Below are 16020 nucleotides of genomic sequence, written 5' to 3'. Positions count from 1 at the left end.
GGAAGGCATATCGACATTGAGATCGAAAAAGCTCGCAGCCGAATGCCTCCTCCTGGAGCTTGAAGCCATCGTGTCAAATGGAAACTGCACAGATGGTTGCGTCGATGACATCTCCATATGGTCAAAGAAATTCGCAGATGAATGTCTTCCCTTTGAACTGGACGCGGTGTTGCCATATAGATTATTCGTGGACCCACCTCAGTACATATCGTAAGGAGTTATGGATGAATGTCTCCCCATTATGATATTAAAATCATTACACATTACTGTAGTCGGGCTGTCAACTTGATCAACTTGTTCAGCCAGCCCATAGTGGGAGCTTAAAGATTGACCCCGAACAGCATGCACTTGAACAAAATGTGCATACATCTCAATAGCGGCGTCTGAATAATTACTTTGAGCTTCAACTATCATTTGCACATCATCATTGTTCGAAAGTTCAAACGATGTATAAGTTAATGGCAACAATGATGTTTGAAATCTGTACTGCAACGACGACATTCTTCTATTACTTCCAACATGAATTTTCCTCGAAATCTTCGTTATCAGCTCCTCAAGAATTATGTTTCTCTTGAATGATATTTTAACACGCTCATTTGATACAAAAACAATGCCGGTTTCATCTTCTCGAATTTCACCATCATAATAAACAATAGCTGAAAGTCGCGTCATTCTTTGAGTTTAAAAGTGCGGCAATATTATATCTGCAAAAAAAATAACTAAAACAAACCTGATTAAATAAATTATATATGAACGAAAATATAACACAATAAATTTTTTACACATCAACGTAAATAACTTAAATAATATAATTTTATATTATTACCTGTACCGCAAAACTATTTTGACGTATGCTTATGCTTTTCAATTTTACAAACACAAAAATTAATTGAAAATAATTAGTATAATATTTTTTCAAATAATCATAATAAACAATAAATATAATAAAAAAATTATAACAAAATTTATAACGAAAAATCGCTCGGACTTCTAAATCAAATATGAGAAAATTACCAGAATTATTACTTGTTGACGGAATTGTTGTATTAATTTATAAGTAAGAGGAGAGAGATGTGAGGAGATGTGAGATACTTAACGGGGAGTGAAGGGTATTTATAACCATATAAGGCATGGTACTTGCACCGTGCTATATGTAATTATTCCAATAAAGGTATAGCGCGGACCAGGGTCCGCGCTAAATATAATTCATACCTAGATATAGCGCTGAGCAGAGGCAGCGCTATACCCCTATGTGGCGTATAGTGCGGATCAGGGAGAGCGTTATACCCCACGTGGTGCCAAATCAACATATAACGCGGGATAAGAAATACGCTTTACTGCTACAGTCACCGCTGATTTTTCGAGAAAAAACGTCTCTATTCTCCGAGTTTAACTTTTCTAATGGCAACTTTTTTTATTTTAGATAATAATTAATAACAAATTTTTATTTTATCGTCTTTGTGTTTGAAACTGATAGAAGATATTTTTAGCACTTTGTTTTGTTATTAGTTTTTACTATTTCTATGTTCATTTTGTTTTTATTATATTATTTCTATAATAAAACGAATATATTTGATAAATTCATGTTAATATAAAATTTACTAACATGTAAGTTTATTTTTTAAAAAGTAAATTATTTAAAAAATAATAAAAATATAGAATAATATTCAATTTACTGCAACTGATTTTTTTAATTTCATAAATAAAATTAAAAATCCAACATATGTTTAACATTATACTTTACCAAAAATGAGAAAGACAAAAAAATAACTTCAATTTTTTAATCCAATTCGTATTCCTAAAATTAGAACCTCAAAGTTAAATGTACATTTCAACCTCTCGTGTAGATTTTTTAAAAGAATAAGACAACTTGGTTCACGGGCGATATTTTATAGCCACGCATCACACCAAATTTTAATGGGAGATAGAGCATGCATTTGTGGCCCTTATATTTGAATGTATTCTTCTGATTTTAATTTATCTGCATATATATATTACTTAGAATTGTAATGGTAATTTAAAAAAAAAATCCTACAAATGATTTATTTACGGATTGATGCATTTTATTAATAACGATTTAATTATATAGCTTAATACCTAAATAATTGTCCAATTATATCTTTTTAATTTGAATAAGTTCCTACAGTAATTTTTTGGATTATTCAGGTGCCTAACGTTACAAATGTGATTTATTTAGGTGTTCAAGACATAACGACCGTTAGTTTTCTCTGTTAAGTGACATGTGCCATGATCTGGTAATTTTAAAATCTATTTTCTAAAATATATTTAAAATATTATTATATTTATAAAAAAACTAATTTCTTTTAAATTACAAAAAATCTCAAAATCAATAAAATCCCCAAACCCTAACACTAACCTACCATCGTCACCCTTTCCGGACATGACCGTCGCCGCCGCTATAGTATTTACCATCATACTAGTTATACGCCGTCGTAGTTGTCGTCGATTGATCGTCAAAATCGTGTGAGATCACGATTTTCATCCTAGGGTTTGTGGGGTATAAAACGTCGATTCGCCGTCAATCGGTCACGATTTCATATGGGTTTTGGTCGATGGGGGAGATGAGATTGGGTGGAGCTTCATTGACAATAAAGGGCGATGGGTGACATAGGTTTAGGGGTTGGAATGAAGGTTTTCAATTTTTTTTGTTATTTCAAAATTTATGTGTGTTTTAATATTATATATATATATAATTTTATTTTTTTTAAAATTTTATATAAAAATTTTAAAATTATCTTGTGATACATGTCACTTAATAGAGTAAATTAACGTCGTTGACGGCCCGAGCACCTAAAGGATAACGTTTGTAATGTTAGGCACATGGATGGTAAAAAAAAATACTACATGCACCTATTCAGAAAAAATGATATAGTTTGAGCTCTTATTTGAACATTAAATCTAACTATATTTATAACTATTAAAAAACTAAAACCAAACTTTATACATTAAATCTTAAAAAATAAAATTCTTAAACCACAAATTATAAAATATTAAATCATTAAACTAAAGAAATCTTAAATCAAGATTAAAAAAACCTCGGAAGACGTGTTTTTTTTTTTTGGTAAAATGTACAAATGGTCTCCATGTATGGCTAGAACTCAATTTCTACCCATTCTACAATTGATCCTAATTAACTAAGGGTTTAAAATGAGTTATAAAATGGTTTCTAATTATATGGAGTTGCTTTGTTAAGTTTTTTTTTACTATTAAAAGTTACAAAATGGTCATCCCACTATTCATTATGTTCAAATTTTGTCATTTTTTGTTAAAAAATTAACGGTCGTCTGAGCTGGACGTTAACATGTTGATTGAGATATGATATTCGTTTGAGATTATGAGATCAAATTTTATTATAGCTCAGTCAGCATGTTGACGTCGAACTCAAACTCTCAGCTCAAATTAACGTCCAGTCAGTAGATTAGCGTCCAACTTAGACATGTTTAGAACATAATGAATAGTCGGGTGACCATTTTGTAAATTTTAATAGTCAAGGGACTCAACAAAGCAACTCTCTATAGTCGAAGCATCAATTTGTAACTTTTAATAGTCGAGAGACTCAACAAAATAGTATCTTATAATCAGAGGACCATTTATATAATTTATCCTATTTTTTCTAACAATTCCTATATAAGGAAGGCGGAAGGAGAATTTTACTTCTAATGGGTATTAAAACTACAATTTTGCTTCTAAGTTTGCTTCTAAGGAGAGTTTTTAACAATCTACTATAAAATTATTAACTGAAAGACGTATTTTATGAATCGGGTTTTTAACTTATTTATGATAAGTGTCACGTGTAAAAAGAATATGTATAGTATGTAACACCCTAAATCATATTTGTTGAAACAATTGACTCATGATGTTACATTCGAGCCCTTGAGAGACCTAATAAACTTGCTATTCTCACTGTCATTAAATTTGTCTATTGTTGACTTTTTTTGTTAATTTTTTTAATTTTAACTCAATATTATTTAAAATTTACTATTAATAAAAATATAAAAAATATATTTTAAAAATTTTAAATCAATTAATTTTAAAAACTTAATTATTTAAAATATTTAAAATAATCATAGTTAAAGTCTAAAAATTTAATTTTAAAAAATCGATAATTGACGTTTTAGTAAGACAGAAAAAATATAAATTTTTCATTGAAAATGTTGAAATCACATTTTAAAACATGACATCATCTATTAGAAAGTTTTAATAAAGATATTTTATATAAATACAGAGATCTGACACACTCAAGTTTAAATAAAAATAATCAATACATATGTCCTTTATAAAAATCAACATTGCATTGAAAATAAGTGTACTAAAATTCCTTGACGACAGTACTCCTTTAATCCCTAATTTATTGTCGTGAAAATGATAAACAATTAAATACTGAGTTACACGAATTCAATAATACACAATTTATTTTATACAGTTCGTTCAGCACATAAACATAGACAAGTAAGTAAGAATATGTTTCAATACATGGTATAACACATTATGTACAATAGACTTAGGGTTATTAATTATCCACTCGTGTTCAATTCATTATTCCACATATCGATGTTTCATTCTCATCTTATCATGCTAGGCACCTTATCATTTATTAATTGGTCATTTCGTATCATGTACGTTATATTGTCATTCATGACTGCTACATAATTAGATCTCGCGTGTTCGAAATGGTTTCCTAAACATCATTCATGATCGCTACATAAGAAAATATTGGGTGTTCGAATAATTTTTCTGAGTGCCACTCATAATCGTTAGTTAGTCAATTTATAGCGTTCGTGGTTTCAATGGCACTCTTATACGAATCACCTTATTTATTAATAATTAATGTTCGACTTGATTCTCATTTATCATGTTATGGAAGTGTGTATTACTCTTTCAGGTCTCATTCCATATTTATTAAGCTTTAGTAACATACCCGAACAATTCAAGTAACTAAGTGGCTTTTTTTAAATCTAAATGGGTATCGATACTCACCTTATGACGTTGATACCGAAACAGGTTCAATGTTGCTCAATATCGATACCATACAATTGGTATAAATATCCAATCTCATGGTATTGATATCCTAGGAAGATATTGATACCAGAAAATAGCTCGATGTTTGATTAATATCGATACCCCACCCAAAGTATCGATACTTAACTTCATGGTATTGATACCCTATGGAGATATCAATATTAGAAAATAGCTCGATGTTGCCTAATTTCGATAACCCACCATGATATCAATATTATATGAATGATATCGACACTACATAAATAGGTATCGATATTCTATGCCTAAATTGCTTAGATTTCTTCTTTAGATTTAAAAGTATCGATACTACAAGAACAATAATGATATCAAAGTATAAAATTAGTCTACTAAGGTCTGATAAATCACCCTAACATAGCTCTAATAATCTCCTATGACCCTCAAATCAATCCTTGTGGCCATTAGTATTATCCATACATCATTTAACAATACGAATAATCAATTTTTAGGTCAAATTCGTCACATATAGGTCAATCCAATATATTGTCATATCACACACCAAACACACATTTCACCTTACGAGTTGTTACATTTACGATTCATATAAATCCACTAAGAATATAAAATGTATTATCTTAAATAAAAATACCAAAAATAATATACTTTGATTTTCTCTTCAAACTCTCTCTTTATCGCTAAATTGGGATGAATCTTCTCCCTCTTTCACTAAAAATTTAATAGAAAAATTATAACATACCTAGGGGTGGAAAGAAAGATATAATACAAACTCTAAACTATAAATCCTCCATAAGTCTTCTAAAATCAAAACTCATATAAAATTATAGTTTTCCTTTCAACCTTTCTTTATAGAGATTTACATTTCAAAATGGAACTTATAGCATGAAGAAGAGGATGATTACTTTAGAAGTGAGTTCTAGCGATACCAAGAACAAAAGATGGTGAAGAAAGCCTGTGGAGAAAGAAAAATGGCCAAGTAGAGAAAGGTTAAAAAAAAGAAAAAGAAAATGAGATCACTTTGTCCCCTACATCACCAAACCTAGGGATGGCAGTAGGACCTGAACCTGACGGGGAAACTCGAAATCCGGTCAAATTCGGGTCGAGTTGAATGATATCGGGTCGGGTCGGGTATAAGAGATTTTTTTCGAAGATTTTTTCGGGTAGAGTTCGGGGCAAGGTATCCCCGACCCGCCCCGCCCCGATTATATATATATATATATATATATATAATATTTTATATTTTTTTTCTATTAATTATATATATATAATATTTTATATATTTTATATTAATTATATATAAAATATTTTCGGGTTCGGGTTCGAGTTCAGGTTTGGGTATAACATTTCGGGTCGGATTCGAGTTCAGGTTTGGGTATAACATTTCGGGTCGGGTTCGAGACAAAAAAAAATATCCGACAGGACGCCCCGATAAGAAAATCCGTCGAAAATCAAGTCGGAGATTCATTTTGGGTTCGGGACGAGGTGAGCAAAACGGGCGAACCCGATAGGTTGCCCTTCCTAACCAAACTCACGTCTAAAACAAGGTTAAAGGCAAAAAATATTTATTTATTTTCTTTAAAGGGAAATTTATTCCTTTGGTCCTTATTTCCTCCCTTATTTAAAAGCACCCCTTAAGTAACTAATTTGGCCTTCAGTTCCTTCCCGAAAAGGCCTAAATCCATAACTAACTAATTTAGGTCAATTCTCAACTTAAACTTTTTGATTCGTTAGAAAACATTATTTTGATAAATAATTAAATATTATTTGAAAATTTTCTATATTCAAATAAAATAGACTTGATGATACATACATGAACAAATACAACAAAGGGAAGAATTCAGAATCCACAAGAGAGAAGACAAACACAAAAATAATAGACTGAAAAGAGAAATAGAGGCAGAGCAGCAACAGAAGAGGAGCCTTCCTCAATTTCAAATTCATTTTACAATTTTTCTTGAAGCAATAATTTTGTGGGGAAATCCTACTTTTTTTTCTTCTCTGGGATGATTGTATTTTCACTGTAAGATTTCTTCTTCCTCCTCCTCCACCTTTCATGTTTTCTTTTACTTGGTAATTGACATCTATTTTATCTTACCTTTTAGGACTTCTGAGAAAAAATATAGTGTATTTGTTTAGATCTTTAAAGTCAGGCAGCAAATTCCTCTCAAAGTTCCAATTTGAGTATGTATGTGTAAACTCATATATATTGCCTTTCTCTATCTCTGATGACTCATCTGGATTTTACTTGAACCAAAAACAGGAAAAAAACCAGAGTTGATTTTCATCATCTCTTTGAGTTTCACATCATAAACCATTTTAATGGTATCGTTCTCTTGTACAAAGAAATTATCCGGGTTCTTTCAACATTTCTTCCTTCTTTTCTTCAACGGTGTTTTATTTATTTATTTATTTCCCGAGTCAAGAAAATTAAAAACTTTTTTTTTTTGCTGGTTTTGATAGCAGAGATGGAGAAAGAAGAGAGGAACCAAAGGACAAGCAAAACAATAAATTCAGAGCTGTTTCTACAGTGGGGAAACAGAAAGAGGCTAAGATGCGTGAGAGTTAAAGACCCTAAAAAAATATCTCATAAATCGAATGTCATGGTCCGTAGAAGAATCACTTGTCGGCTTTTAGATAAAGATTCATCCCCTTCTTCTCGATCCAATCATCGTCTCACTAGGTAAGAGAAGATCAGTAATTTTTTTTCTTTTTGGATTTTAAATAAAATATGAATTTTCTCGGTACCTCTTGTTTGTTTGGGATCATGAGATTTTCTTCCGTTTTTTAATACTTTTTTTTTTTGGATTTTTTTGTTAGCATTTTGTTTGATTTCTGAAAAACTGTTAGGTTGGGAAAAGAATGAATTTTGTTTTAATTTCTTTCATCCAAACTAGCTGCGAATGGAGCTCAGCCACCTAGTGTGTGTGAGGAATTTCCCGAGAAAATGAGGTTGGGAACCTTGTTTTCCCTTCCCCCACTGTTTGGTTGCTGGGAAAAAGAGAGAAGGCAAGTTTGAATTTGTTTGTTTTATGCCATTTTAATTAGATGGCTACTATATTTTAGTCCCTTAGGGTGTTAAGAGTTTCCCTGGTAAAATTTGTACAAATTAGCAAACTAGTAAAAGTTTGTGAAATTCTCTTTTTGTTTGTTTGATTGTAGGAATTCCGAGGCAGCTATACTCCGGTCGACTACAACCGAGCACCGGAAAAATTCATCACAAGAGGAGGAAGATCGCTACTACACAACAAGGGGATCGGCGGTGAGTCTAATGGATGAGAATGGGAAGGTTGCAGTGGATTGTAGTAATGGAGATGATAAGAAAGCACTAGTGTGGCCAAAGTTGTTTATCACTTTGTCAAGCAAAGAGAAAGAGGAGGATTTTATGGCGATGAAAGGGTGTAAACCTCCCCAAAGACCTAAAAAGCGAGCCAAGATCATCCAAAGAAGCTTACTTGTAAGTAACATTGATGGATTCATGCTAAACTTTCAATAATTGAACTATCGAGTTCGAGTCATATGCAGTTTTGTTGTTCCAAGTCTTCATTTTGCTTGAAGTACTTGTATATTTGATGTTCGTGTTTGACATATATCCGGATATGAGTAGACCTCCAACTATATGAAAAAACCTTTTAAAGTTTGAACATTCCTGTTTCAACAGTCACAACCAAGTCCGAGTAACATAGTTTTGTATCTGGATTGATGTAGGTAGGACTGAGATTTAATCATATATCTTTGGGATTTCTTTGCAATTTCGGTTAATTATTAGGTATAATTTTTGAAATCATTTGATGATTGGCAGTTGGTGAGCCCCGGTGAATGGTTGACCGATATGTGCCAAGAGAGGTATGAAGTTAGGGAAAAGAAGAGTTCTAAGAAGGTACGTACTCTCAATCTCTCTCTCTCTCTCTCTCTCTCTCTCTCTCTATATATATATATATATATATATATTCAGTTTTCAATATATTCTGCGAGTGTAGTCATTTGTTTTTCGTTTTCTTTGAAATATCTGTATCCGACATAGGTATGGACGTATGGGGTATGATCCTTAAAACATAGGAAAAAATTAGGGAAAAAAAGAACATACTCGGTCTTCTGTATATCTGACACCTGACCTAATTCTGAGCATCATAGGTTATTTTTTATTTTCCGTTATGCAGAGACCAAGAGGATTAAAGGCCATGGGGAGTATGAAAAGTGATTCAGATTGAATGATAGTCTATTTATCTATCCATGGCGCAGCAGAGGTATTTTCTCTTCTCAAGTTTTGCAATTAATGGGATTGTTAAGAGTTTTTCAAAGAAGAGAAATTTTTGAAGAATCTCTGCCACATTTGTTATATACAAGTTGACATTTTCATTTTTATAAATGAAAAACCCCATTTTATTGCACAAATGCATGCATGCCAAATTATGTATCAGATATCCGGCATGAAGTTTTATTTTTGTTAGAGGATTATATCTTTTATTCGTATTCGAATATAATATCATGAAAAATGAGTGGGGAGTAACCAAGATTGAAGTTAAACAACGTGGTCAATGAAGCAGTAGACATGGTAAAGAATTGTCAAATTTTATGGGTTTTTTAATAAGAGTTGGATGTCTCGTTGAAAACCCTTTTCATAACCATCCTACGTATAAAGTGTTGTAAAGTCAAGGAAATTGGGCTAGCAGCCGGTTGCTAGAATAGTCTAAGGGGGCTGATAATTTTTATTATTATTTTGTAATAGGGATAATTATAAAATTGAGTCATTAAACTTTAGGGTATTTATAAGATTAACCTATAAGTTTCAACTATAAATAACCTAACCCATTTAGTTTCAAAATCATCCCAAAAATCATTCTTTCTCTCAATACTAGAGAGCTTTCTTGTGAGTAGTGAGTATTTTGTAAACACCTGTAAATTTTCTCTATTAGTAAAAGATTTGTAGCAGTCCGGAGACGTAGGCATAATTGGCTGAACTCCGTTATCAATTTCGGGTATTATTTTTTTGCTTTTATTTCGCATTATTACTAATCTGGTTATAGGGAAATTACTCGTACTCGGTTTATTTCCCAACAATTGGTATCAGAGTTTTTGGTTGTGAATTTTGTTAATTTTTGCGAGGTTACTATTTACGTAAATAGTGAATTTCGTGAATAGTGAAATTTTGTCGGCTATACGAGTTTGTCGACGGAGGTGTTCTAATACATGGTGGTTCGCAAGAATTGTCAGAAATGATCTAAAGAAGTTATATTCGAGTGAGAGCGATGATTGCAGACGAAGGGAAGGTGAAAATTGAAAAAGTTCGATGGTGCAGACTTTGGCTTCTAGAAGATGCAGATTGAAGATTTTTTGTACCAGAAAAATCTATATCAATCTCTCTCAGGAAAACAACCAGAGGGCATGAAGAATGAAGACTGAGCTCTTCTCGACAGACAAGCCCTCGTAGTTATCCGACTGACGTTATCCCGCAATGTTGCTTTCAACATAGCAAAGGAAAAGACCACGGCGGGTCTTATGGCGGCTCTCTCCAGTATGTATGAGAAGCCATCGGCCTCAAACAAAGTTCATTTGATGAGGCAATTATTCAATTTGCGGATGGCGGAAGTGGCATCAGTGGCTCAACATCTAAATGACCTCAACACAATCACAACCCAGTTAAGTTCAGTGGAAATTGAATTCGATGATGAAGTTCGAACTTTAATTCTCTTATCATCTCTACCAGACAGTCGGAATGCTACTGTTACAGCAGTCAGCAGCTCGTCGGGAAACAACAAATTAAAATTCGACGGTGTTCGGGATCTGATATTGAGTGAAGAAATTTGACGGAGAGAATCAGGAGAAGCATCAACCTCCTCAGCCTTGCACACAGAGTCTAGAGGGAGAACTTTAGAAAGAAATTCAAATCGTGGCATATCAAAATCCAGAACGGGAAAATCAAGAATGGGAAAGAAAGATTTTACCTGTTATAATTGTGGCAAGAATGACCACTTTAAAAGAGATTGTCGAGCACTGCAGAAAGATACTGGCGCACATGAATCTGCCAACATAACAGAGGAGACAGGTGATGCCGTGATTCTAAGCGTCAACAGTCCGATTGAGTCATGTATCTTTGATTCAGGGGCATCTTTCCACTTCATCCCATGCCAAGAAATTATGGAGAACTATGTCAGTGGTGATTTTGGGAAGGTTCATATAGCTGATGATGAAACCTTGAAGATCGTCGGAAAAGGAGACATCCGATTAAAGTTGTCAAACCAGACCACTTGGAAGCTGACAGGAGTGAGACATATTCCTGGCCTCAAAAGAAATTTGATTTCTGTAGGACAGCTTGCTAGAGAAGGATATATTACAACTTTTTCAGGCTGTGAATGGAAGATCACCAAAGGAGCACTCGTCATTGCTCGTGGTAAGAAGATTGGTACTCTCTATGTAGCCTCAAATTTAGAGAATATCATTGCAGTAGCAGATGCTGATGGAAAATCAAACCTATGGCACCAAAGGCTTGGCCATTGAGCGAGAAAGAGATGAAGACACTTTTGTCAAAAGGGAAGCTGCCGGATCTAAAGAATGTAGATGTCGGACTATGCGAGGATTGCATCTTTGGCAAACAAAAGAAAGTCAGTTTTGCAAAGATTGGCAAGACACTCAAGGCAGAAAAGTTAGAGTTGGTTCATACTGATGTATAGGGACCATCTCCAGTTCCATCTCTTGCAGGCTCTCTATATTATGTTACCTTCATCGATGATTCAACAAGGAAGGTGTAGGTTTATTTTCTGAAGAAGAAATCAGAAGTCTTTGATATCTTCAGAAAATGGAATGCCATGGTGGAAAATGAGACTGGTTTGAAAGTCAAGCGGTTGAGGTCTGACAATGGAGGAGAGTACAGAAAAAGTAGATTCAGAGATTTCTGCGCAAACAATAGGATCAAGATGGAGACAACAGTTCCCATGACACCGCAGCAGAATGTCGTAGCAGAGCGCATGAACATAACTCTGAATGAACATGCCAAAAGCACGAGGATACATGCCGGATTGCCCAAATTGCTATGGGCTGAAGCTATCAACACTACAGCTTACCTGATCAACCGTAGGCTCTCAATTCCCTTGGATGGTGGAATACCAGAGGAAGCTTTGAGCAAAAAAGAAATAAACCTTTCACACTTAAGAGTGTTTGGTTGTATTTCTTATATACACATAAACTCTGCTGAAAGAAGTAAACTAGATGCAAAGTTCAACAAATGCTTTTTTTTTGTTATGGTGGTGATGAGTTCGGTTACCCGTTTTGGGACTATGAAAATCGAAAGATCATCAGAAACAGAGATGTCATTTTCAATGAGAATGTGATGTACAAAGACAGGTCAATCGTAGAATCAAGTAGCTCCAATACCGAAGCTGAAACAAAGGAATTTACCGAGTTTGAGGAGATTTCTGGAAATGATGTTCAAATCAGTCCAGAAGCAGTTCAAGAAGAACCAGACACACCAGAACTGAGACTTTCCTCTAGAATTCCTAAACCAACCCAGCGTTATTCGCCTTCTTTGCACTACTTGTTGCTGACTGACAATGGTGAACCAGAGTGCTATGATGAAGCAATGCAGGTGGAGGATTCAGTCAAGTGGGAGTCTTCTATGAAAGATGAGATGGACTCGCTTATGTCAAATCAGACGTGGGAATTAGCTGAATTACCACCAGGTAAGAAATCACTCCATAACAAGTGGATTTACAAGATCAAAGAAGACCACGATGGGAGAAAACGCTACAAAGCAAGATTGGTTTTCAAAGATTTTCAGCAGAAAGAAGGTATTGACTACAATGAAATTCTCTCCAGTCGTAAAACTGTCTACAATCAGACCGGTGTTGAAAATTGTAGCTGCAGAGAATTTACATCTTGTGCAGTTAGATGTAAAGACAGCTTTCCTTCATGGTGATTTGAAGGAAGAAATCTATATGAGGCAGCCAAAAGACTTCATAGAGGCAGGCAAGACAAACCTGGTATGCAGGTTGAAGAAGAGCTTGTATGGTTCAAAACAAGCTCTTAGACAGTGGTATAAGAAGTTCGATAGTTTCATGAGTAACAGTGGTTTTACCAGATGTCAAGCAGATCATTGTTGCTACATCAAGAGGTTCGACAATAGCTTCATTATTTTATTATTGTACGTTGGTGACATGCTCGTTGCAGGCTCAGACATGCAAGAGATTATACATTTGAAGCAAAAATTGTCGAATCAGTTTGCTATGAAGGATCTAGGCGCTGCAAAGCAGATTCTTGGGATAAGGATCAAGAGAGACACAAAGTCGGGGACTTTGATGTTATCACAAGCTGAGTACATTAACAAAGTACTCTTCAGGTTCAACATACAAGATGCTAAACCAGTAAGTACACCTTTATGTGTTCATTTTAGACTCTTCAAAGAACAATCACCAAAGACGAAGGAAGAACGTGCACACATGGTGAAGGTGTCGTATGCCTCAGCAATTGGAAGTCTGATGTATGACATGGTTTGTACCAGACCAGATATTGCTCAAGCAGTGGGAGCTGTTAGCAGGTACATGAATAATCCGGGCAAGATACACTGGGAAGCAGTCAAATGGATCTTCAGATATCTACGGGGTACCACAAACAAAGCACTTTGTTTCAAAGGTGGAGATACGATACTGACAGGCTATGTAGATGTTGACTTAGCCGGAAACGTTGACATCAGAAGGAGCACTACATGATATGTCTATACTCTAGGAGGTACTGCAGTGAGTTGTGTTTCTCAACTACAGAAGATAGTTGCTCTCTCCACAACTGAAGCAGAATATGTCGCTGTTACGGAAGCCAACAAGGAGATGGTTTGGCTTCAAAGTTTCTTGGAAGAGTTAGGCAAGAAACTAGAAAACAATCTCTTGTATTGCGACAGTCAAAGTGCTCTTCATCTAGTGAAGAATCATTCTTTTCATTCCAGGACGAAACACATACAATTGAGATATCATTTTATTCGGTCTCTTCTGGAAGATGGGATTTTGAAACTTGAAAAGATTAGTGGAGCTCAAAATCTGGCAGATATGTTAACAAAGACGGTGACTACAGATAAACTGAAGTTGTGTTCAGCTTCAGTTGACATGCTAGAATAACAGGATCAGAAATGTTGTTTCATCGATCGTGGTGTGAAGACAGATTAAAATTAGTCTTCAAGTGGGAGATTGTTGTAAAGTCAAGGAAATTGGGCTAGCAGCCGACTGCTAGAATAGTCTAAGGGGGCTGTTAATTTATTATTATTATTTTGTAATAGGGATAATTATAAAATTGAGTCATTAAACTTTAAGGTATTTATAAGATTAGCCCTTGTTGTGCGAAACCATCAGCCATGGTATTACCACTTGTATGAATACAACACAAGATGACAGCTCTTTCCTTGACCCAAGAATCAATTTCCCGAATGAGAGAGTTGAAGGCCGGAAGATAAGAAGCTGGAACAGAGATCCAATCCAAAGCCGATTTGCAGTCAAACAGTCGAACGAAAATTATCACACGGACAGTCCAAGTTTGATTGCCAAAATTTCAACTAAAATGGGAGGACAGATTCAGAAAATGAGATCAAACGTTTATCGTCAGAGTTACGAAGGATATCCCCAATCCCACCTGCATACCTATCGCTTAACATATCACCATCTACGTTAAATTTCAAGAAACCGGAAGGGGCAGGGCTCCATGAAATAGGAGAGAGGTTATTACATCTCACAGAAGAAGATTTATCCGCCGATGATGGATCAAAAACAAGATCATCCATCGAAACCATGGAAGATGGAAACTTAGCCTTAAACCATGAAGCTGGTCGGAAACTTGGTTAGGAAAAATAATTGGATTACATCCAATTTGCTATCACCAAAGACTATTTCATTTCTAAAGAGCCACAAAGAGCAGAGAACTACAAATGGAATAAAATGTCAAATAGAGTCCTTGGAGGAATGTGAACTAGAATCATACCAAGAAGACAAGGAGGAAACATTACTCGGAAATACTGTCGAGAGATCCCAGAAAAGTGAAAAACGCATACAAATCTCCCAAGAAACCTTGCATAATAAAAAGAGATGAGTAACAATTTCAATTTCATTTCGGCAAAAAGAATATGATCTTACAGATTTTGGTTTAAATTATAATAATATACTCTTTACCAAATAAGAATGTCCAAATTACATTTCAATATTATAATAAAATTACATTTCAATATTATAATAAACAAAACTATAATTAATTAAATTAATATATTCTCTTACTTAAAACAAATTAATTTAGAACTAAATCTTAGATTTGATGAAAAAATTTAGATGACATTAGATTCATGAAAGACCTATCTCATGCAACTAACTCTTAGATAATGAGAAAAAATTATAGAAAAAATTCCCAAAACAATGATTATAATTTATGTAGAAATAATAGATTTCACTAATTTAATTATTAAAAATTAAACTAAATTATACTTCGAAATTATTTAATTATAATTTTAATAAAAAATATTTAATTTTCTTCCAAAAAATATATTAAGTAAAATATTATTATAAATATAATACTATTTCGTTAAATATTAACAAAATAGTAATGTAGTATGATATAACAACAATTTTAATCTTTAAAATTTATAAAACTTATCAAATTTATATTAATATGAAATAATTCAATAAATTAATTATTTATATTTTAAAAGATAAAATATTAAATATTAACCAATAACTAACTGATCTAATATGATAAAATATTAAATTCTTTAGACACCTAAAGTTAACTTAGGTACAATTTAAGCACTACATTAAGCTTAGAATATAAACATAAACATGTCACTTAATCATTTTTTTAACAATTGTTACTGTGTAAGCACCTAAAAGTGTAATAGAGAAAACACTAGACACGTAAAAATATAACAGAGAAAACATTAGACACCTATTTTGACGAATGATTCTAAGTGTTGAAAGTTAACTTAGTGTATAATTTGAGCACTTGCTTTTACATTAAGCCTTATTTTATATATGTAAATTACGTTTT

At 33.5% G+C, this 16020-nt stretch overlaps 1 protein-coding gene across 5 annotated transcripts; it reads left to right on the top strand.

The window, feature by feature from the left end:
- The first annotated feature begins 6964 nt into the window (after positions 1-6964).
- LOC120162673 lies at positions 6965-9308 on the top strand. 5 transcript variants are annotated; one of them, XM_039172780.1, is made up of 6 exons: positions 6965-7036; positions 7119-7201; positions 7477-7696; positions 8176-8470; positions 8816-8893; positions 9174-9308. In XM_039172780.1, the coding sequence occupies exons 3-6, from the start codon at positions 7482-7484 to the stop codon at positions 9222-9224; spliced, it is 639 nt and encodes a 212-aa protein (XP_039028711.1). In that variant the 5' UTR covers positions 6965-7036; positions 7119-7201; positions 7477-7481; the 3' UTR covers positions 9225-9308. The 5 variants fall into 5 exon arrangements, with proteins under 5 accessions (XP_039028711.1, XP_039028710.1, XP_039028709.1 ...); XM_039172779.1 differs by having other exon boundaries at positions 6966-7036; positions 7480-7696; XM_039172778.1 differs by lacking the exons at positions 6965-7036; positions 7119-7201 and adding an exon at positions 7323-7339 and having other exon boundaries at positions 7462-7696.
- The last annotated feature ends 6712 nt before the right edge of the window (positions 9309-16020 follow it).

The sequence above is a fragment of the Hibiscus syriacus genome, unplaced genomic scaffold, assembly GCF_006381635.1.
Source record: "Hibiscus syriacus cultivar Baekdansim isolate YM2019G1 unplaced genomic scaffold, ASM638163v2 tig00111403_pilon, whole genome shotgun sequence".
Taxonomy (NCBI): Eukaryota; Viridiplantae; Streptophyta; class Magnoliopsida; order Malvales; family Malvaceae; genus Hibiscus; species Hibiscus syriacus.
This window is presented reverse-complemented; position numbering and strand designations above follow the sequence as displayed.

Bases quoted from the DNA above. Each gene is read 5' to 3' on its own strand.
- LOC120162673 (XM_039172778.1), top strand. The intron at 7,697-8,175 runs GTAAGAGAAGAT...GTTTGATTGTAG, and splicing joins TCCAATCATCGTCTCACTAG to GAATTCCGAGGCAGCTATAC. The intron at 8,894-9,173 runs GTACGTACTCTC...TCCGTTATGCAG, and splicing joins AAAAGAAGAGTTCTAAGAAG to AGACCAAGAGGATTAAAGGC.